Source organism: Bos indicus, chromosome 25 (genome assembly GCF_029378745.1).
Source record: "Bos indicus isolate NIAB-ARS_2022 breed Sahiwal x Tharparkar chromosome 25, NIAB-ARS_B.indTharparkar_mat_pri_1.0, whole genome shotgun sequence".
Taxonomy (NCBI): domain Eukaryota; kingdom Metazoa; phylum Chordata; class Mammalia; order Artiodactyla; family Bovidae; genus Bos; species Bos indicus.
The window spans coordinates 29499926-29518298 of NC_091784.1; the positions used below are offsets into that span (position 1 = coordinate 29499926).

At 41.4% G+C, this 18373-nt stretch overlaps 1 protein-coding gene across 2 annotated transcripts in view; it reads left to right on the plus strand.

Moving 5' to 3' along the window:
* LOC109578619 (S-adenosyl-L-methionine-dependent tRNA 4-demethylwyosine synthase TYW1) overlaps positions 1 to 18373 on the plus strand; it is a 148564-nt gene that overhangs the window by 70580 nt on the left and 59611 nt on the right. For both annotated transcript variants that reach the window (XM_019988004.2, XM_070779995.1), the window contains exon 13: positions 5169 to 5304. In XM_019988004.2, coding sequence (XP_019843563.2) covers positions 5169 to 5304 — 136 coding nt within the window. The remainder of the gene's footprint in view (positions 1 to 5168; positions 5305 to 18373) is intronic.

The following is an 18373-nucleotide window of genomic DNA, read 5'->3' on the forward strand; positions in this document are numbered from 1 at the left end:
ACATTTAACTTCCCACACCTCCTCCACCACCGCGGAATTTGTCCCTGTGTGTGTTTACTTTTGAGCATCTTCATCGAAACTATGTGTGAGCTTCATTCTCTTTCTTTCACTTCTTCCACTTGTGCTTCTGTTATTTTGTTTGCTTCGTGTTTTTGCTATTAATAGGATAGTCACTATAGGTGTTAGAGAAACTCTGTAAATTGGACATCTCGTCACATATTACTTAGTAAATGTTTGAAGAAATGCATGAATTTTAATAAAATAAAGTTTTCTTGTGTTTATCAGCTCAAAGTGGCTATAGATAACAGCGACAATGAAATGAAGATTGGTTATAAATACTACTTGCTCCTTTCCACAGAAGTCTCTTATTTCCTCCTAGCCTGTTTTGTTTTTTTTGTTGTTGTTCAGTCACTAAGTCATGTCCGACTCTTTGCGACCACATGGACTGTGCACGCCAGGCTTCCCTGTCTTTCATGATCTTCCAGAGTTTGCTCAAACTCATGGCCAGTGAGCCAGTGATGCCATCCAAGAATCTCATCCTCTGTTGCTCCCTGCTCCTCCTGCCCACAATCTTTCCCAGCATCAGAGTCTTTTCCAGTGAGTCAGTTCTTCCCATCAGGTGGTCAAAGTATGGGAGCTTCAGGTTCAGCATCAGTCCTTCCAATGAATATTCAGAGTTGATTTCCTTTAGGAGTGACTGGTTTGATCTCCTTGCAATCCAGGAGACTCTCAAGAGTCTTCTCCAACACCACAGTTCAAAAGCATCAATTTGTCGGCGCTCAGCTTTCTTTATGGTCCAACTCTCACGTGCGTACACGCCAACTGGAAAAGTCATAGCTTTGAATATATGGACCCTTGTTGGCAAAGTGATGTTTCTGCCTTTTAATACGCTGTCTAGGTTCATCATAGCTTTTCTTCCAAGGAGCATCTTTTAATTTTGTGGCTGCAGTCACCGTCAGCAGTGATTTTGGAGCCCAAGAAAATAAAATCTGCCACTGTTCTGTTTGTATTAAGTTTAAAATATAGTCTTCTTTTTTGTCTATGAATCGATGGAATACTTTTCAGAACTATGCTTTTCTGGATGAGCTAAAGAGAGAGAGGTAGCACAGTGAAATGAGGAGGAGCTGGGTTGGGCTCTGTCTAGAAGAGATCTGAATTTGAATCTTGACTTGCTTTCTTATTGTCTTTCTGACATGGGGAAGATAACTTCTCAGTGGCTAGTTACTCATCTGTAAAATGATCACAGTAATAATGACCGCCTTGTAGTGACATTGTTAGTGCATAATAATATAATACGTGAGAAACACCATTGGAAAGATAGGCTATGTAGTATCAGTCAGGTGTACATTAGGCAAGAACCATTACTTGAGATGAAATGGGGCATTTCCTAATAATAAAATATTAAACCCACTAGGAACATAAAGCAATATGTTTGTATATATGTCAGAATTTGTAAACACTCAGTAACATAATCTCAAAATTGACAGAACTCTAAGGAGAAATAGCAAGTTTTTAACACGCTTCTCTCAAATGGATAAAACAAGTAAATCAAAATCAGTAAAAGTAGTGAAGATTTGAATGGCTAAATTAACAAGTTTAGTCTATATGGCAGAAATAGAGTATTGAAACTTGACACTTTGGAATGTAAATTCTTAAGAGCACAGAACTTGCTCTCAGAACAGTTAACAAACAGCCATGTGCTGGGCATTACAGAAGGTTTCAAGAAAGTGTTGAAATCATTTAGAGCACAGTATCTGAACACAAGGCAATTAAACTATGAATCAGTACTTAAAGATAACTAGAATATTCCAATATGTGTATAACTTAGTGTACTTCTCACTTGCTTATGGTCACTTTGGTTATTTTTTTATTAATAGGAGCATCAAAGTTACTGCTGAATTCCCTTGATTTCTTGTTGTTCAGTTGCTAAGTCATTTTCAACTCCCTGCAACCTCGTGAACTACAGCACTCCAGTCTTCCCTGTTTTTCACTATTTCTCAAAGTTTGCTTAAACTTACATCCATTGAGATGGTGATGCTATCCAATCATCTCATCCTCTGTCACCCTCTTCTCCTCCTGCCATCAACCTTTCCTATCATCAGGAAAGGTTCCAATGAGTCGGCTCTTCACATTAGATGGCCAAAGTTATTTGAGTTTCAGCATCAGTCTTTCCAGTGAATATTCAGGGTTGATTTCCTTTAGGATTGACTGATTTGATGTCCTTGATTTCTTATAAACATAAATTTGTCTCCCTTTTTTCCTTTCTGTAGAGATGAGTAGGTTCATTTTAGGTAGGACCTTGATATGATTATTGAGATTATTCTGGGTAGAATGAGGCCTGATCTCTAAAGAAAGGAAGAAGGAGAGGATTTTTATGTTCAGTTACTGTGTATTTCTATATACGATCATTCATAACTCAGGTTTAAAATTAGCAGGATGAAAGGTCATCACAATAATCATATCAAGATTCACAGGATGTTTTCACTGGGGATTGGGCTCAGACTTTATATCCTTTTCATTGTATAGTTTTTAATTACTCTCAACAGCATTGAGAGATTCTGAGACTCAGGAATTATTATGATAGTTTTAAGGATGTGACTAAAACCATCCTATCTCTGTATAAAATGGAGGCAGACAAATGACTGAGCTTGGAGCCTCATTGCCTGTTTTTTCAGGGAACAGAGGCCAATAGCAGAGACTCAGAACATTTCTCCAAGGTCCTTTTACTGCTTTTGAGCCACTTAGGAATGAACTCGAAAGCTCCTTAGGACTTTTCCTCTTCTCCATTCTTCCTCTGCTCCTTGGGAAAAAATCTATAAAATTCCTTAATTATAGCACTTCAAACATCTAGTATTGACAAAATTCCTTATTGCTAGTATCAATGTCCAGGCCCCCCCCCGCCCCCCGACCTTTTGTGTGTGTGTGTGAAATGATGAGGGCTTGTAAAACAACTAAGGCCTTTGGAATTTACTGTTCATAATCTAAAAGCAGGTATGGAGGTGTAGTGAAAAGGTCAGGCTGGTTCCCATTTTGCATCAGGCAGCTTTATGACACAAAGTTCTGTGAGTTATTAGATGATGATAGCCTGCAGTATCCATTAAGATGATCTTTTTTAGTTTTGTAAAACACAAAGTCCAGTTAGAGTAGCTTATTTTATTAAAGAGGCCCCCAGCAAAAGGGGTGGTGAGACAAGTTGCCGGCATTATAGTTACAGTCGTTTTGCGTTTCCAGTAATTGATGTCCTTTGCTCAGTAGTGACACATTATTGAACTTTTAAGGATTCCTTTTAGATATCATATCAGCCCTGGAGAGGGATTAAAGCAATGAGAGTCTGCCGTGTTTTAATCATTCTTTCCTAGCTTTGATCAAAGCTTCCCCACTTTTAACAACTTTGACTTTAGCCCCTTCTGGTTTTTCCATATGTCACTAAGCCAGATCATTACAAGCATTCGTTTGGCCTACATTCCTTGAAAAGTTCTGTCAGTTGAAGTCAACGATATCCACTGAAAAGTAGCTTTCAGTGTCTACTGATATGACTGGGTAAAAAGAAAAATAGAGTTCCTGTCCGTCAAGGAAAGTTGTAAGGCCAACCCTGATAGATATAAAAGCACATCACCCCTTTGATGGTGAATTTTATGGCATGTGAATTATGTGTCAGTTTTTAAAAGGGCATAGACTTTGAAACCAAAAAAAACAACACATAAATAACATTTTCGAGGTTAATATAAATTATGAAATAGTTATAGGAAATTAATAATAGAATTTAGTAAGGATTATTAAGGGGCAATTTCTTTCTTTCTCGAAATTCACTGAAGAGAGTGAATTATGAGACCCATTGGCAGGGAGAACAGAGAGGCTTTGGAAAAAGTACAATCTGAGCTTTAAACATAACTGGCAAGAAACGTGGTAGATGATTACTTTGTGAAATGAGCCAGTGAGTTTGAGAGAAGTGGGGAATGAGTGGTACTGACGGATGCAGATTAAGAAGGCAAAGAAAATAAAAATCTGCAACATGTGTTTTTCTTCTGGGTTGTGCTGTTTTGTGAATATGTTGCTGCCCTTCTGCTAACTCTGCTTTGCTGATGGCCCTCGGAGTAGGTCATTGTTTGTCCACGCAAGGCTTGACTGTCAACCCACTCCTGTTCTCAGAGGCCTAGACAAGGCCTTGGTGTGGCTCTGTGTGCTTCAGAGAAGACTTGTTCTTGTTCCTTAGAAAACCCCATTAGCAAATGGATGATGGGAAGTGGCCCATCAGCACAGATCCCTGGAGAAGCCTTAGTGGCAGAGTTTTTGGAGAAGCTTCGGTCTGAGAGCCCCTTGTAATTGAGCTGAAAGTGCCAGAGCTAAAGCTTGATCTTGTTTTATTTTCCACTGAAGAGAGACCTGTTTGAAGAGAGACCAGTTTTAAGTAATCAAATGTTTTCAGTTCATTAGGGATGGTGTCCAGTCATTTTAAAGAATAACCAACTGATATTTCATTCTGTTACAATGTCATGCATGCTCAGTCCTGTCTGACTGTTTATCACCCCATGGACTTAGCTCACCAGGCTCCTCTGTCCATGGGATTTCCCAGGCAAGAAGACTGGAGTGGGTTGCCATTTCCTTCTCTAAGGGGTCTTCCTGACCCAGGTATTGTACTTGCATCTCTTGCATCTTCTGCATTGAAAGTGAAAATGAAAGTCCTCAGTCGTGTCCGCCTCTTTGCAATCCCATGGACCATAAAGTCCTTGGAATTCTCCAGGCCAGAATACTGGAGTGGGTAGACTTTCCCTACTCCAAGGAATCTTCCCAAGCCAGGGATCAAACCCAGGTCTCCCACAATGCAGGCAGATTCTTTACCAGCTGAGCCACAAGGGAAGCCCAGGAATACTGGAGTGGGTAGCCTATCACTTCTCCAGAGAATTTTCCCAACCCAGGAATCGAACCAGGCTCTCCTGCATTGCAGGTGAATTTTTTACCATCTGAGCTATGAGGGAAGCCCACCAGCTGAGCCACCAGTGAAACAAATCATACCTTCAATTTCTGGGAGAAGTAGAAGCCTCTAGACCCAGTGACATATTTAAGCACTGCATCTATTACAGATTGTAAGTTTAACATTATGAAGAGCCTGACTTATGTGTAATTTTCTTCTGTTGCGTTTTTTTTTTTTTGAATTTTGAATTACCAAGGGACCTCAAACCAGTTACCCAGCTCTACGTCAGTGTGGACGCTAGCACCAAAGACAGCCTGAAGAAAATCGACCGCCCGCTCTTCAGGGATTTCTGGCAAAGATTCCTTGATAGTTTAAAAGCCTTGGCTGCAAAGGTAAGAGTTATGACATCTTTAAAAAAAAAAATGGAGAGGTTTTTCTTTTCTTTCTAAAAAAGACTAAAATCTACAACTTTTTTTTAAGACTTCCACTTTTATTATTCAATATATTTATTTATCGACTTCCTCTTAAGTTTCTAGCACTGTGCCTTATATATGTCTTTGATGTATTTAGAGAGAGGGATGCATACCCCCAAAGCTAATTAAACACAGTTAAGCTGCAGTACGTAGCAACCCTAGAATATGTTTAAATATGAAATTAGTTTTCCTGAATTTCTAGAACAAAATTACCTACCCAGTAAGGAACTCAACCCCAAAGCGTCCAAATTTGATGTCTTTTCCTGCAAACCTTTGCCCCTTCTTAAGTCTCCTTATTCTTTTCGACCTAAAGTACTGCTTCTTCTCCATTGGCCTGCTGTCAGTATTTGATATTTTCTGTTCTACCTTAAAAAAAAAAATCAATTAAAAAAAAATTTTGGCTGTGCTGGCTCTTCATGTGTGCATGGACTCTCTTAATTGCTGTGTGCGGGCTCAGTTGCCCTGGGGCATATGGGATCTTAGTTCCCCTACCTGGGATCAAACCTGTGTCCTCTTCATTGGAATGCGGATTCTTAACCACTGGACCACCAGGGAAGTCCCTTGCTCTGCCTCTTCTTCTCTTGTAGTCGTTTTCCCCTTTCTTGTTCTCTTTGCTTCTGCCCTGCAGTTCTTCATGTTCTACCCAGATCTGATATTGATGACCACTGTAGGAGCTTAAAAAATGGGTTTCTTATTCCTAGTGGGATTCAAGAATCTGCATTTTAAACATCTTGGGGGACTTTTGATGTGTAGCCGAAGATGGTAGTTGGTATCCCAGAAAACCTGCCCTTCCCTCTTTTGCCCTTCCTGCCCCATGGCTGTCTGGCTGCAGTGGACATTTCCAGGCTCGTCGTTCACCATCTTCCCCAGGAATGCTACACGTCTCTACTCATCTTGCCATTTCTGCAGGTGTGCCCAGCACTTTTCTTGAGAGCCCAGACTGTCCTTTCTTTCCACTTCTTTGACTTGCAGAAATTCTCTGCAACCTTCAGGTCTCAGCTTCCTTACTACCTCTGCTGTGAAGCTTTCTCCAGTTGCAGATAGCTGCCCCGTCTCCCTTCCTAAGTTTCATATCTGTAAATACACTTCATTTCCTCTATTTTATCCTAGCTTCCCTCTCCCAAACTGGATTCCTTACTCATATCTGAATTTTATCTAACATGGCACACTTTATGGTATTTGTGTGCTATGCTTAGTCATTCAATCGTGTCCGATTCTTTGTGACTCCAAAGGGCTATAACCTGCCAGGCTCCTCTGTCAATGGGGATTTCCCAGGCAAGAATACTGGAGTGGGTTGCCATGCCCTCCTCCAGGGGATCTTCCCAACCCAGGGATCAAACCCAGGGCTTCTGCATTGCAGGCAGATTCTTTACCAGTTGAGCCACCAGGGTATTTGACAAATGTTTGTTAAAAGAGTGAATGAGACTCACCAGAGCTCTGTAGTGGTAAGAGGTACTGTATACATTTTCTTTATTTTTCAGCTGATCACATTCCATACTCACTCCTATCCCCCCTGCCCGATTTTATGCTTGAGAAGTTAAATCAGTGCCTTTTTTGGTGATTAACACTGACATTATATAAGACATGAAAAATAGGCATTAGTTTCTGATCCATCTTGGATTATTTATAAAACCAGCAAGTCAACATCTGGCTTGGTTGCTAAAGTCTCTTTGGCTGTGATCTTTACCCTCAGGTGTATCCTCTTCGCTTGTTGCTAAGACAGGAACATGAAAATCAGAATGGGTTTAAATGGAAGTAAACAGCAGGGTTGGCAATATCAAACACATATGATACACACAGCTCTGTATAAAATAGATAACTAATAAGGGCCTGAATGGTCTAGTGGTTTTCCCTACTTTCTTCAGTTTACGTCTGAATTTGGCAATAAAGAGTTCATGATCTGAGCCACAGTCAGCTCCTGGTCTTGTTTTTGCTGACTGTATAGAGCTTCTCCATCTTTGGCTGCAAAGAATATAATCAATCTGATTTCAGTGTTGACCATCTGGTGATGTCCATGTATAGAGTCTTCTCTTGTGTTGTTGGAAGAGGGTGTTTGTTATGACCAGTGCATTTTCTTGGCAAAATTCTATTAGCCTTTGCCCTGCTTCATTCCATATTCCAAGGCCAAATTTGCCTGTTACTCAAGGTGTTTCTTGACTTCCTACTTTTGCATTCCAGTCCCCTATAATGAAAAGAACATCTTTTTTGGGTGTTAGTTCTAAAAGGTCTTGTAGGTCATCATAGAACCATTCAACTTCAGCTTCTTCAACGTTACTGGTTGGGGCATAGACTTGGATTACTGTGATATTGAATGGTTTGCCTTGGAAACGAACAGAGATCATTCTGTCGTTTTTGAGATTGCATCCAAGTACTGCATTTCGGACTCTTTTGTTGACCATGATGGCTACTCCATTTCTTCAGAGGGATTCCTGCCTGCAGTAGTAGATATAATGGTCATCTGAGTTAAATTTACCCATTCCAGTCCATTTTAGTTCGCTGATTCCTAGAATGTCGACATTCACTCTTGCCATCTCTTGTTTGACCACTTCCAATTTGCCTTGATTCATGGACCTGACATTCCAGGTTCCTAAATCAAATCCCTTATGATTATACAGTAGAAATGAGAAAAAGATTTAAGGGCCTAGATCTGATAGATAGAGTGCCTGATGAACTATGGAATGAGGTTCGTGACATTGTACAGGAGACAGGGATCAAGACCATCACCATGGAAGAGAAATGCAAAAAAGCAAAATGGCTGTCTGGGGAGGCCTTACAAATAGCTGTGAAAAGAAGAGAAGCGAAAAGCAAAGGAGAAAAGGAAGGATATAAGCATCTGAATGCAGAGTTCCAAAGAATAGCAAGAAGAGATAAGAAAGCCTTCTTCAGCGATCAATGCAAAGAAATAGAGGAAAACAACACAATGGGAAAGACTAGAGATCTCTTCAAGAAAATTAGAGATACCAAGGGAACATTTTATGCAAAGATGGGCTTGATAAAGGACAGAAATGGTATGGACCTAACCAAAGCGGAAGATATTAAGAAGAGATGGCAAGAATACACAGAGGAACTGTACAAAAAAGATCTTCACGACCCAGATAATCACGATGGTGTGATCACTGACCTAGAGCCAGACATGCTGGAATGTGAAAGTCAAGTGGGCCTTAGAAAGCATCACTATGAACAAAGCTAGTGGAGGTGATGGAATTCCAGTGGAGCTATTTCAGATCCTGAAAGATGATGCTGTGAAAGTGCTGCACTCAATATGCCAGCAAATTTGGAAAACTCAGCAGTGGGCACAGGACTGGAAAAGGTCAGTTTTCATTCCAATCCCAAAGAAAGGCAATGCCAAAGAATGCTCAAACTACTGTACAACTGCACTCATCTCACATGCTAGTAAAGTAATGCTCAAAATTCTCCAAGCCAGGCTTCAGCAATATGTGAACCATGAACTTCGAGATGTTCAAGCTGGTTTTAGAAAAGGCAGAGGAACCAGAGATCAAATTGCCAACATCCGCTGGATCATGGAAAAAGCAAGAGAGTTCCAGAAAAACATCTATTTCTACTTTATTGACTATGCCAAAGCCTTTGACTGTGTGGATCACAATAAACTGGAAAATTCTGAAAGTGATAGGAATACCAGGGAAGACCACCTGATCTGCCTCTTGAGAGGTTTGTATGCAGGTCAGGAAGCAATAGTTAGAACTGGACATGGAACAACAGACTGGCTCCAAATAGGAAAAGGAGTACATCAAGGCTGTATATTGTCACCCTGCTTATTTAACTTATATGTAGAGTACATCATAAGAAACGCTGAACTGGAAGAAACACAAGCTGGAATCAAGATTGCTGGGAGAAATCTCAATAACCTCAGATATGCAGATGACACCACCCTTATGGCAGAAAGTGAAGAGGAACTCAAAAGCCTCTTGATGAAAGTGAAAGAGGAGAGTGAAAAAGTTGGCTTAAAGCTCAACATTCAGAAAATGAAGATCATGGCATCCGGTCCCACCACTTCATGGGAAATAAGATGGGGAAACAGTGGAAACAGTGTCAGACTTTATTTTTTTGGGCTCCAAAATCACTGCAGATGGTGATTGCAGCCATGAAATTAAAAGACGCTTACTCCTTGGAAGACAAGTTATGACCAACCTAGATAGCATATTCAAAAGCAGAGACATTACTTTGCCAACAAAAGTCCATCTAGTCAAGGCTGTAGTTTTTCCAGTGGTTATGTATGGATGTGAGAGTTGGACTGTGAAGAAAGCTGAGCACCGAAGAATTGATGCTTTTGAACTGTGGTGTTCGAGAAGACTCTTGAGAGTCCCTTGGACTTCAAGGAGATCCAACCAGTCCATTCTGAAGGAGATCGGCCCTGGGATTTCTTTGGAAGGAATGATGTTAAAGCTGAAACTCCAGTACTTTGGCCACCTCATGCGAAGGGTTGACTCATTGGAAAAGACTCTGATGCTGGGAGGGATTGGGCACAGGAGGAGAAGAGGACGACAGAGGATGAGATGGCTGGATGGCATCACTGACTCGATGGACGTGAGTCTGGGTGAACTCCGGAAGTTGGTGATGGACAGGGAGGCCTGGTGTGCTGCGATTCATGGGGTGGCAAAGAGTCGGACACGACTGAGTGACTGAACTGAACTGAATAAGGGCCTACTGTATAGTGTAAGGAACTACTCAGTGTTCTGTATGGCCTAAATGCAAAAAGAGTCTGAAAAAGAGTGGAATGTTTATATGTATAACTACCTGAACTACTTTGCTGTACACCTGAAACTAACACAGCATTGTAAGTCAACCGTACTCCAATAAAAATGAAAAAAATATCAAACACATATGAGATTGTTATCCAGGCCTATCTGAGTCAGAGTGTGGAAGATGACAAGTAGGCATTAGCAGACTGGCTCAGTAGTCTCCTTTTTTCCTTTTGGCCAAAAGTTTCCACAAATGCATTCTTTAATTATTTGTTGACATATCCTGATTTACACTGTTGTGCTCATTTCTGCAGTGCAGCGAAGTGACTCAGTTATATATCTATATATTTAATATTCTTTTCCATTATGACTTATCCTGGGAGATTGGGTATAGTTCCCTGTGCTATACAGTAGGCCCTGTTGTTTATCCACTCTAAATGTCATAGTTTGCCTCTACTGACCCCAGACTCCCAATCCATCCCTCTCTCCCTCACCTCCTTGGCAACTACATGTCTGTTCTACGTGAGTCTTGATTCTGTTTTGTAGAAAGGTTCATTCGTGTCCTATTTTAGATTCCACATGTCAGTGATATCATAAGGTATTTGTCTGTTTCTGACTGACTTTACTTAGTAGGACAGTTGTATCTACATTGCTGCAAACAGCATTGTTTCATTCTTTTTAATGACTGAGTGGTATTCCATAGTATATACGTTCCACATCTTTTGGAAGAACGTGAAGATGTCTTTGACCCAGTATGGAAATTTAGCAAAAATACAGAAGGCAACTCCTGCTTCAAAGCAGCACAAAATGAATTCTTATCTTGAAGTTACAAGCCTTTGAATGTCCAGTTCAATTGTAAGTAGTCTAGATTGACTCATTGTTAGCCATGTAGTAACTTAAAGTTCTACAATATTTTCTAACCCATGAGCTTCTTACATATAACATCATATTTGTATCCATGTAACTCTAGTTGGAAAAGTTTCTTGGGCTGTTTAGCTGCCTGCAGTTTCGGATAATTGCTTTCTAAGCGTTTTGCAGCGCTTAGTTTATGTTTCTCATTCTTCCATTGTTTATATTGTCATTTAGAAAAGATCTGTGGCAGGAAGCTGCTGCCAAAATAACAAGTCTTAACTCAAGCTATGTGATTTCCTTTTGAATATCTGATATGATGGTACATTAGATAATTATTAAGAAAATTCGACTTTACTGCTGTTTAATACTAGAAAATAAGACATTTATGTTGTGGCTATACTTTTTCACTAGGGCCAAATGTATGGTTATTATAATCACATATCATTTGAGTTTTTAAATGAAAACTTTATAATAAAAGTGATACTTTAATTAGAACACCCATAGTATTATCTCCTGTTACTTGTTTGAGCATTTAATATACCTGAGCAAGGAAAAGCATTTGAACAATTTCTTAAACTTTATTAACAGAAATCTGATTTTTCCCAAGTTTTTCAGCCTATGTGTGAGCTTGTACCACCCAAAGTAGAAGGTAGCATATTTTGTTTTATTACTCTTGGCAAGTATAATGTTTATATTTCAAGATTTTTCTCCTTTGTCAAAATGTTCCTTTTCAAATATGAGGGGAGAAATATATTGGTATTTGATTATGTAGGGCTAAAAAGCAATTTCGTCAAGATAACACAGCATAAAAGGTGTTAGCTTCAGTTTCTGGACACGGCAGCTACTCGTCAAGGTCTTTTTTTTTTAAAAAGAGAAATTCATTTTGTGCAAGACAACACTGCTTACCTTTGGCAGTAGACCTTTCATCAGCAGTGTGACCACTTGTCTTTCTGCTGGTCCATTATTATGCCAAGCTGAAGATCCAATAGGAAATGAAAGTAATTCATCTTTCCCCATGTTTGAGTAGAAATATTGATATTCTTGAAACCTCATGTTTGAAAGACAGAAATAATTCTCCTTATTACACATTCTTGGATGTTCAAAATGAACATTAGTTCAACGGATATGAGTATGCATTGAGCTGATGTTCTTGGAGTAATGTCTTGCTGTTAAGAAGGGCTTGTGCGTGCTTGCTTAGTCACTCAGTCGTGTCCAACTCTTTTCGACCCCGTGGACTGAGCCAGGCTCCTCTATCCATGTGGATTGTCCAGGCAAGAATACTGGAGTGGATTGCCATGCCCTCCTCCAGGGGATCTTCCTAACCCAGGGATCAAATCCAGGTCTCCCGCATTGCTGGCGGATTTTTTATGTCTGAGCTACCAGGGAAACTGTACATTAATGAGATGGTTGTGTATCTAATATTTAAATAAACTGAAGTATTCATGTGGCCTACAACTGGCAGATTTAAAAAAACAAACATCTAATATTTGTCCTTATCTGATTATAAAAATATTACATTTTGATTATAGAAAGGTAGGGGAAGTAAAGAGAAAAGAAGTTACCCATAATTCCAGGACTTTGAGACAACTACCACTGACGTTGTGAAGTAGTTCTTCTATTCATCCTTTGGGGGAGGGTGTTTTTTTTGCCTTTATGATTCAATTTTGTATGTTGCTCTTTGTTGTTAACACTGGGTCATGAGCATTTTTCCACTCTAATAAAAATTCTCTTTGACCTTCAGGTTAAAGCCAGTGTAGTTTTTCATCAGTAACAGTGTGAAATAGTAGAAAATATATATATATTGGTCTCTGCCCCTAGTTCCTGGCACAGAGCTCCTAAAGCCCTTGTAGTTTTCTAAGTGATAAGAGCACTAGAAGCATCTTTTGTTGTCATAAGGCAACTTTAGGTGGGCTCCTGGATGGATCCTGCTTGAGGGCTGGTCAGCAGGCTGACTAAACCATAATTAGAAGCTTGGAATTATCAGCACGCCCCACCACACACACACACACACACACGTATGGAGAAGGGCTAGAAGTGAAGTTAATGATTGATTGTGCCTACAAGAAGCAGCCTCTATAAAAATCCCACTTGGGGGGGTTTGGGAAGCTTCCAGGTTGGTGAACACAACCACATATCTGGAGGGTGATGTCCCCGTCTCCATGGGGACAGAAGTGCCTGTGCTCAGAACCCTCCCAAGACCATGCGTTATGTGTCTGTTCATCTGTACCATTTAATACACTGGTGAATGTAGGTCAGTGTTTCCCTGAGTTCTCCGAGCTGCTCTAGCAGATTAATCAAACCAGAGGAGGGGGCCCTGGGAACCCTTGATTTACAGCCCATCAGCCAGGAGCACAGGTGACGGCCTAGACTTGGGACTGGCCTCTGAAGTAGGTATAATGTCAAAAGTGGGTTAATTGGTGGGACACCTGGCTCATGTTGCAGAGAATAATTTGGTGGGGGAAAATCCCTCACACATGTGACCAGAAGTGTCAAAAGTGATGTGTTGTGTGTGAATGGTAAAGTAAAATGGTAAAAAACCCAGGGGAGGGAAGCCTGGGTTTTCCCCTCCTTGCTCAGCTTCCTGCTTGTTGGCCCATATCAGGGTCTCACCAGAGTGCGTTCCAGCCTGCTCCTTCATATCGTGGGGCCTGAGTGTTCATCAGGTTCCTGTCCTGAGCACACCTGGGAGGGAGCCTTGTGTCTCTGCTGTTCTCCAGTTGCAACAGAAACATTTTGTTACTTTCTAACATTTCTAAAGTCAGATGTAGCTAGAGATGGCATGTCATATTCAGTTGGTAGCATTGTTACTTTCATAGAGGAGAGACATAAAATAATGGTATATAAAATAATTGTATGTCTTTCAATGTAGAATATCTTGTATGTGTGAGTCACTCAGTTGTGTCCGACTGTTTATGGCCCCCGGACTGTAACCTGCCAGGCTCCTCTGTCCATGGGATTCTCCAGGCAAGAATAGTGGAGTGGTTTGCCATTTCCTTCTCCAGGGGATCTTCCCAACCCATGGATCGAACCTGGGTCTCCTGCATTGCAGGCAGATTCTTTACCATCTGACCCACCAGTTAAATAGCATTCTTCTTCCCTCCTTCCTTTTTAGAATAAACTAATCTCTTCTCTATCATTCTGACTAATTGCCCTGCTTGTTGACCTCTTTGGTTTATTTCTGCCTCCCATCATTGATGCCAAAGTCTTCTCTTGAACTTTAGTCCATCTGGCTGTAGCTGGATATCTGTTCTTATTATTATCTTTTCTTAGACTTTGTTTTGCCTTTTACATTTATCTAACCTGCGTGTATCCTCTCTGTATTGTTGATCCCATCCAGCCTGGATTTAGTGTCGTTTCACCCTCTTCTGTTTGGCTAAGAGGGTATCCTGGTTTTAGCCACTCTAGAGATCAGACCCAGAGAAGGCAATGGCACCCCACTCCAGTACTCTTGCCTGGAAAATCACATGGACGGAGGAGCCTGGTAGGCTGCAGTCCATGGGGTCGCTAAGAATTGGACACGACTGAGTGACTTCACTTTCACTTTTCACTTTCATGCATTGGAGAAGGAAATGGCAACCCACCCCAGTGTTCTTGCCTGGAGAATCCCAGGGACGGGGGAGCCTGGTGGGCTGCCGTCTATGGGGTCGCACAGAGTCGGACACGACTGAAGCGACTTAGCAGCAGCAGCAGCAGCAGCAGCAGCAGCAGAGATCAGACCAAGACTGCTGACCTTGATCTCTCCAGTTGTTGTTTTTTGTTGTTGTCTACTGGCTAAGTTATGTCCGGCTCTTTTGTGACTCTATGTAGCTGCCAGGCTCCTCTGTCCATGGGATTTCCCAGGCAAAAATACTGGAGTGGGTTGCCATTTCTTCCGCCAGGGGATCTTCCCAACCCAGGCATTGAAATCGAGGCTCCTACCATGTCTCCTTCATTGCAGGCAGATTCTTTACCACTGAAAGTGAAAGTGAAGGTCGCTCAGTCATGTCCGACTCTTTGCAACCCCATGGACTAAACAGTCCATGAAACTCTCCAGGCCAGAATACTAGAGTGGGTTGCCTTTCCGTTCTCCAGGCGATCTTCCCAACCCGGGAATCGAACCCAGGTCTCCCACATTGCAGGTGGATTCTTTACCAGCTGAGCCACAAGGAAATCCCTTTACCACTGAGCCCATGGGGAAATCTGCAAACTGGTTGGCTCTTCCCAGTCCTAGGAAATTCCCTAGTGAGTAGAGAATAGATTTTCTCCAAAGCTGACTTCTGCATAAGCTTACTACGGAAAGATGAGCATGTTGCATCTTAGGTTCATGTTGAGGCATCAGGTGATGTCTTGTAGCTAAGTAGATAGTTACTTCCATGACTTGGAGACTCAGAGGAATGTTGGAGTGTGAATATGTAGATTTAGAAGTCATCTCTGTAGCAGTAGATTGCAGGTGAAGGCAAGAAAGTGGGTGGAATTATCTAAGAAATGTCTAGAGAAGGCCAAAGAAGGAGCCTTAGGGAAGACAAATTTTGAAGCTTTCAAGATGAGGAGCGTATGTAGAGAGTGAGTCTGGTGTGGTATGTAGTTTGGTAACAGTGTTTTTACAATCCCATGCAAGTATGGTGAATTACATACAATTCAAAGAAACTGAGTTTTCATGAAGTTACTGAGGGACGGTTAAGGGGTAGTGAAAAAGAAACGTGGTTTACCAGTTGACCTCTTAACGACTGTGTCAAAGTGGAATATAGTGTTTTGCGTAGAAGCTATTGTGTAGTGGGTTGAGTGGAAGGATGGAAGTTGGAAGAGTGAACAATAGATATTAATGTGATGAATAGTAACTTTCTGAACCCAGAGCGATAATATTGTTTAATGAAGAAATTAAAGGCATTTCCTTTTATCAGGTTAAAATTAGTTAAGCATATCTACTAAAAACAAGTTAGAAAATAAATATCCCCATAATGAAGAAAATAAGATGACGTGTATGCCACCAGAATTCAAAGACAAAAACACTATTACTATGATGCTATTTCTCTTTCAGAATTTTAATTCATGTGTATGTGTATGTCTTACTTATAAAATGAGATTGTTACATATTTTTGCAACTGTACTTTTTTATTTAATGTATCTTGAAAACTCTGTCATCTTCTATCACCATAGATTAATTTTGCCTTTCTTGAACTTTTGTTTCTGATTTGACTATTTTTAGAACTTTATACAAATAGAACCATTTATGTTTTATTCTGTGTCTGTTTCTCTCCTCGGTATCATGTTTGAGGTATCTCTGTGACGTTATAGGTAACGGTTCATCCATTTTTACTGCCTGCAGAATATGACGATACAACACATTTTTTAGTGTTTCTACCTTTGGTGGACATGTGAGTTGTTTTATGGTTTTGACTATTATGAATAATTTTGGGGGACATTCTTATATATATCTAAATATATGTGCATTTCTGTTGGGTAAATATGTAGGCCAGATTTGTTAGATTACAGGATAAGTGTGTGTCCCACTTTAGTAGGTGTTGCCAGTTTTCCAAATTAACTATGCCAATTTATACTTCCCCCAGCAGTGTATGAGAGGGTCAGTTGTTCTGCGCTCTCTGACCTCCTCCCCACTTTTTAAAATGTAGCCATCATTGTTGTTGAGTGATATTTCTCTGTAGATTTAGTTTGCATTTCCCCAGTGTGTATCTTTCATGGTTTTACAGATGCTACCTGGTTGTTTGGCCATCCTTTTTATGTGAATTATGTGTTCAGTTCTTTTGTTCCTTATTTATTTGGATTCTTGATCATTTTTTATTGACTTGTAAATTTTCTAAAATATATTCTGGATACAAGAGCTTTGTCAGTTATGTTTGCTCAAGGTATCTTCTAGTCTGTCTTTGCGTTTTTTCTCTTAATGATATCTTTTGGTAAGCAGAAGTTCTTCATTTTAACACGGCCCAATTTATCAATTTGTTGAAGTTTCATGGTTAGTGGTTTTCATGTCCTATTTATGAAATCTTTGTCTACCCCAAGGTCATGAAGATATTTGCTAATTTTTTTAGTAAGAGCTTTATTAGTTTTTCTTTCACATTTGGAACTATGAATCATCTCAAATTAATTTTTTTAGGATAATTTGTGGAGGGTTTATTTACTAAGGGCTTAATTATGCAAGTGTGTGGGATGAATAGGGGGACCAAGGGGAGAGTGCCAAGAATCCTGGGGCCAGCAGCACCAGAGCATTACCATCCCAGGAGTCAAAGGGACAAGGCGGAGGAGAGGTTACTGCAGCCTGGGAGGAGGGAAGAGTACTGTAGAGCAGGTCATCTGGAGAAGGTAGTGATGTTTTGTCCCGGACCACAGCCACAGCCACAGCCTTGCAAGGAGAGAAGAGGCCCTTTCTCCTCCCTTCTCAACTGATGCTCCCATTGGCCAGAGCCCAAAGGAAGGACTAGGTAGGCTGGGAGGGAACTGGTCCCTCTTGAGGGGGATTACCTGATCTGGGGAGGCCTCTCTAGACCAAAGTACAGCCCAGAGGAAGGAGTAAGTAGTTTTGTAGTAGAGCACAGCCCTGTGCAGCCCTTAGCATACAACTGTTGCTATACACCATCACCCTGCATGCTGTTACTAGGCAGTGGTTACCACGGAACCATTAGTGGTCCTGCTTAGCCATTGGTCGGTGCCACAATGGGCCCCGCCCCCAAGCAACCAGCTATCAAGGAGCCACTGTTAGTGGGCTATTCAGCCAGAGGTCAGAGGAGTGGTGGTCCTCAGGCAGAGAGTTAGATAAGAGGCCAATCCCAGCCTTCTCCCTGGGGCCCTCCAGCTCACCCGGCCTTGGGTCAGTGGATGAGCTGGGGGCCCAGGAAACAGGCTGGGACCTGTGTCCTGCAGGGCTCCAGAGCCCTTGCCAAGGCCACCCAACTGGCCAGACCCAGGCCTTGAGGTGGTGGTGACTCTCTCCCCCATCCCCGTCTCTGTGACCTCATGGCAGTGGCCGTCTTCATAGGATGCGGTGTGTGTGACTTGGCCCCCCTGTTCGGGCGACCTGAGGAACCTGGGGGCCAGTTGGGTCCTGGGTGCCTGGATCCCTCAGTGTTGACAGCTGGACCTCAGCGAGTAAAGGTTGTGGCTTTGGGACCTGGCGCTTTCTTGTCAGAACAGAGAATGACATTCCTTTGGTGGAATATACAGGAACATCGTAAGCTGACCATTACCAAGCCTGACCTCAAGAACAAAGGATCTGATACCTAGACTTACAACAACTAACCATGGCCCTCTCCCACCTTTGCTAGAAATGGGCTTTGCTGAGAGCTTTGGGGGAGTTTGGGCCTTTTTAAGGCATAAGCCCGCCTCTCCTTGCAGGGCCCTCTATAAACCTTTTTCCTTTTTCTGCTCCAAACTCTGACATTTTGGTATTGTTTGGCCCCACTGTGTGATGGGCACGTGGACTTGCCTTTTGATAACAGTTGGGG